At 38.6% G+C, this 5296-nt stretch overlaps 1 protein-coding gene across 1 annotated transcript in view; it reads left to right on the top strand.

Moving 5' to 3' along the window:
* The window catches only part of LOC107689843 (unconventional myosin-XVIIIb-like), a gene marked incomplete at its 3' end in the record, with an annotated part of 54938 nt that extends 49643 nt beyond the window's left edge, over window positions 1-5295 (top strand). The window contains exons 41-42 of the mRNA XM_016488010.1: window positions 2901-3062; window positions 5220-5295. Of these exons, the coding sequence (XP_016343496.1) occupies window positions 2901-3062; window positions 5220-5295 (238 nt within the window). The remainder of the gene's footprint in view (window positions 1-2900; window positions 3063-5219) is intronic.
* Window position 5296: the final 1 nt, after the last annotated feature.

A 5296-nucleotide genomic window follows, 5' to 3' on the forward strand; every position in this document is an offset into this window, starting at 1 on the left:
TTTTAAATATTTTTTAATATTTATTATTTACCTTTAATATTTATTATTTAACCTACTAGGTGTATTTACTACTGTAAATACACCTAGTAACAGAGCAAACAACAATCAGGCATTTCGGCAGCAAGCCTTCTTCAGTGAATCATATAGTGATGTTTCCTACAAGAGTTTTTTTAAAAACTTTATATTTTTTCAGATATATTATTGCATATATATTCCCTATATTGTCCAGCTCTAGTTGCATAACATACATTAATGTCTGCTGCGAAATGAAGAAATGCACTGCTTTATGCAGTGCAGTTTCTTTTTTGCATATAAATGCACGGCGTCTCTTTGTGAACCGTGGCTTAATGGTGTTGGCGGAGTCTAACGCATAACCATCCTTCTCTCATTGGTCTAAAAATTCGCCATCAAGCAAATGTTGATGGATGGGCCAGCGCTGCATTTGGCTGTTGATGTTGCCTGCTTAGGCTGTTGCTCAGTGCTGTAAGTGTGTGTGGACTTGTGTAAGGTCACGGCTTCCTTTCACACGTCTGAATGAAGATAGACGAGAGTCTCCGCTGGACGGATGTGAACAGACACCTACTCGTCAGACGCAAACCGCAACATACCCACACTGCCACTTTGCTTTGTTAAATGCAAGAATCTTTCCTCTGTGCGAGAGAGTCCTTTTTAAAAGTTCACCAGCTGTGATATGCTTCGTCTTCTGAATAATGAATGCGCGTTAGCCGAGACCCCCCGCGTCTCGTCTCTTTCAGTTGTCTGTGCGAGCAAAAAAGGGGATAAAATGAACCGTTGCAGTTGCTCGGAGCTTTGGGTCTTAAATCTCTGAACAAATGTAGTGAGTCCAATTACAAGAGCAGGGTAGCTGAGAACCCACGGCATATGCAAGCAAATTAACATTTTTGTTACCTTACTCTTGTATGTTTGAATAAGAGCTTCTGGAAGCTAGAATAGGTTTTGACGCAATGGCTCTGTTCCTAAACCTAGTGATCTGCACAGCATTTTAAGTCATCATAGGCATACATACAACAAGAAACCATTTCTAAAAGATAGGTACTATAATTTGTTTTGAGCAATGAATCCATGAATAATTCAATCCTAAAGTGCAATTCAATAAGCAATTTAAGCAGAATGCTATACAGTGGAGATCAAAATTAGAGAACCATCTATGAATACTTAATTTTTTCTGAAATATTGTTAATCTTCATCACTCAAAATTTGAAGGAATATTAGCTGTAGGTATACCACTGTACTACTAACATGTTTGACAAAACTGGCAAGCAATTCCAGCTGCAGTGTTGAACCGATTCCCCATTGAGAGTCTCTGTCTTATCCGGTCTTCTCGTGCATTTGTCTTACATAGACGACCAGCCTTTTTTGGGGGACTTGAATGAATTAGTGTCATTGTAAACCTGCAATATTCAAGAAATCACATATTTGGAATGACTAACTTATGATTAACTTACAATGGCTGTCGCAGGGTTTTAGTCATCTTGCGATCTCAGTGAAAAGTGGAGAAATGCTGGCAGTTAAATAGGGTTTGTCATATAATTAAGGAAATTAGTACCAGGTGCCAGATTAACACCAATAACTTGGAGGTATCTGTAAGTGTTCTCTAATTTTGATCAGAGTTCTATTTTAAATATCTCATTCGAGTTTTGTATAGTGTGCTTCAGAATACAATTAATTTATCAAATATGCTTAAAAACTGCCCTTCTACCCCTGTTAGGTTAACTTTAAATAGGGCTAAACAGTGACCTTGAAATTATAGGTTGTTCTCTAATTTTGATCTCCACTGTATATACTTAATGCAGTACTGAAATAATCTAATAAAAAATGCAATTTTAGCCAATATTTATGTGAATGCACATTTTATGCTTGGTAGAGTAGCTCTTGCATCATTTAGCAACATGATGATGCAAAACTAATTGTACTAATCAGTTGTGTGTAGTAGCAAAACTTATTTCATAGCGCCAAAAGCTCCTCATAGTTCTGTGTATTTCAGACAGTAGAGCATGGTGGAAGCAATGCCAAGGTCATGGGTTCGATTCCCAAGGAATTCATACACTTATACCTTGAATCCAATGTAAATCACTTAAATAAAAATGTCTGCCAAATGCATAAACGCAGATGCAAATATATGCCAATGCAGAGCATTCCAAATCAGTCACTTATGAGAATTCATGGCTATGCTCTTAAAAATAAATGTGCTTTTTTGGGAACCATCCATGTAGAACCTTTTAAGTCCATGAAACCTTTCAATTGCACAAGAGGTTCTTTATAATGGAAAAAAAAGTTCTTCAAATTGTTAAAATATTCTTAACACTAAGAAACAAAATGGTTCTTTTAAGAAATTATCTCTGAGATGTTTTTTGGGGAACCCAAAATGGTGGTTCAATTCCATTGCTACAAAACCCCCCTTTTAGAAACTTCATTTTTAATAGTGTAGGATGCTCCATTAGAAGATAAGCTGCCTCTTTAGACAATAAGCAGCAAGGCAGCACACTAGCTCTTGGAACAGAGCTTATGTTTTGGGATCTCAAGCAAACAGCTTTAGTCAGTCTGTAAACAGGCTGTGGATCAGTGAGTTGTGCCCCTACGAGCCCTGAAAATGACAGTGCTCTCAAGACTAATGAACTCACAGCTCACTGAACACACATGGCCTGCTGGGTAGCAATGAGGATATCAGAGCTAATATCACTCCCATGTGTGGCGTTACAACACCCATGACGAGAGATCTCCTCTCAAGCCATGTGCATGATCGTATTCATGTAGGTCATGTATGCATTGATACGGGCTTATATTGATTTGACCGCTTGCGCTGTGAAAGCATGTTGCACAGCTGTTAATCTTTCCAATGAAAGCATGATTTTCACACTAACATGGGGTTTGAATTTCAGCGACACCATGTCCAGCGTCGGATCCAGTGTGGGTACTGAAGACGTCGGCGAAGGGATCCGTCAGTGGGCAGGTGTACCACGAGGAGGCAGAACTTCTCCTTACGCAGGAAGCAGCTCCGGCCGCCAGTCTGTTACCGACACCATGAGCACCTACAGTTTCAGGTAACATAGCAAAAGAAGACTGATAATCAATAAGCATGAGTGTGCATCAATAAACAAGGTAACACCACCAGGCCAGATTAGGCAAGTAGTAATTTTTTAGCAAGCATGGCTGTAATCCTGTATAACTGACTGACTTTTGTGAATCACAAACGGAGATTAAGCATAAGGTCTGGACTCTATGGCTGCATTCCAGTTATTTTTTTATACCCTTCACTAATTTCCCTCTGTCTCATTTACTTGTATGTATGTCATTGTTTATGCTGCACAAGTGTCCACTACTAGTGAAGCCTTTGCAATGGGCTGAATTGGAACGTCCTAAGCCTTTGATCACTTGGAATCTGCTATGGAGTTGATTTATTATTTACATTTTTTCCCTTACGAATTTGTTTGATGCAACATTCTATATGTATATAGGTATGCTTGGGCTGTTTTAAATGTTTAAAAAAAACATTTATATATCATACAGTTGTTTGGGGTGAGGATAAATTAAACGCGATGGCGTCATAATCGTGTTGCATTGTGGTCTATGGAGCTACCTGAGGTGTACATTATTTATTATTTAGTCATTTAGCAGACGCTTTTATCCAAAGCGACTTACAAATGAGGACAATAAAAGCAGTCTGTTGAAGTCTCCAAGCATAACTAGGGGAGTACCATCCTCAGGTAAGTCTGAGAGCAGCACATCTAATTCTTCCACGAAGTTACCTAGTGGTCCTGGGGGTCGATAAACAACTATAAAATGGATTTTAAGAGGCTGGGTAATAGTGGCTGAATGTGATTCAAAGGAGCTGTTGATACTCAGAGATGGTAAAGGATTAAATTTCCAATCATTAGAGATAAGCAGACCAGTACCTCCACCTCTTCCAGTCAGACGGGGGGAGTGGGAAAAAGAGAGATTATTTGAGAGTGCTGCAGGTGTAGCATTGTCCTCTGGTTTGATCCACGTCTCTGTCAGGGCCATGAGGTTTAGTCTTGAATGACTTGTAATAGAAGTAATAAAATCTGCTTTGTTTACAGCAGACTGGCAATTCCAGAGACCAATAGAAAAAGAAAGTAGTGTATTAGTAGACATAGGCAACGTGCGCAGGTTGTTAGGATTGCGCTGCCTACAGTGTGTGATGCATGGTTTGCGAGTGGTAGTAATACATATGAAGTAATACATATGAATGGTAGTGTACATATGAAGTAGACTCGTGTTGTTATGTTTGGGGGTGGGTTAATATCGTTATGATTACAGGTCTGCGTGCAACCATATGTGATTCGATCAAGATCTGCATAAATGTTAAAGCAAATAATGACGCAACAATCTGTGGTAACACACTATTTTGATAGTCCACTTTAGACATTCTACTAACTATAAGTAACTTTGCAATTACATTAAAATCTGCTAATACTGCTAATACTTAATGGTCACCCAACATGCATTCATAACCATCTACTAATAGTCTAATGAGAGTCAGTTGACATTTAGTTGCAAAGTTACTTGTAGTTAGTAGAATGTCTAAAGTGGACTATCGAAATAAAGTGTAACCCACAATCTGCATTAGAAACGAGCAACTAAACATTGGATTACACAAACCTTTGAAATTTGGTATCTACAGTAGTTGCTTATGTTGCTTATTATGCTTATATGCCAGTCTTCATAAACATGGCTTTATTTACTGGTGGATGTTAAAAGACTGCAGAATCTCGAAAAGTCGCAAAAATGTTTCCATTTTATTGTGCCTTATGCATCAGACACTTAACAAACGAAGTGTGACCATGACATCTAAGGCTGAGACTATGTAAGGATTAGAGTTGCAAAAAGGTGGAAAATGTCCAGTACATTTCGGAAACATTCCAGAAATTTTGGAAACTTTCCAGGATTTTTTGGAGTCTTCCAGCCCAGGAATTTTTTTGAAAGTCTCTGGAAATACACTGGAAATTTTCCAGCCCTTTGCAACCCTAGTGAGGATTGACATTGATGATGATTAGTCATGTCTTGTCAGATACTTGAAAATGTCTCCTTTTATGCTCCATGGGAGCAAGAAACCCATAACCATAACCTAACCTAACCATATGGGTTTGGAACGACATAAGGGTGGGTAAATGATGATTTAATAACCATCCTTTAATTTATATTCACTGTTACTGTCTGTCATTTATTCCATATGACAGATCTTGCACTCAAGACCTTGACAAAGACGTCAAAGAAAGTTTCAGTGGTCTTGGCAGAGCGTCGTCATCCACGGCCC

Source organism: Sinocyclocheilus anshuiensis, unplaced genomic scaffold (assembly GCF_001515605.1).
Source record: "Sinocyclocheilus anshuiensis isolate Anshui unplaced genomic scaffold, SAMN03320099.WGS_v1.1 scaffold393, whole genome shotgun sequence".
In the NCBI taxonomy this organism is placed as follows: Eukaryota; Metazoa; Chordata; class Actinopteri; order Cypriniformes; family Cyprinidae; genus Sinocyclocheilus; species Sinocyclocheilus anshuiensis.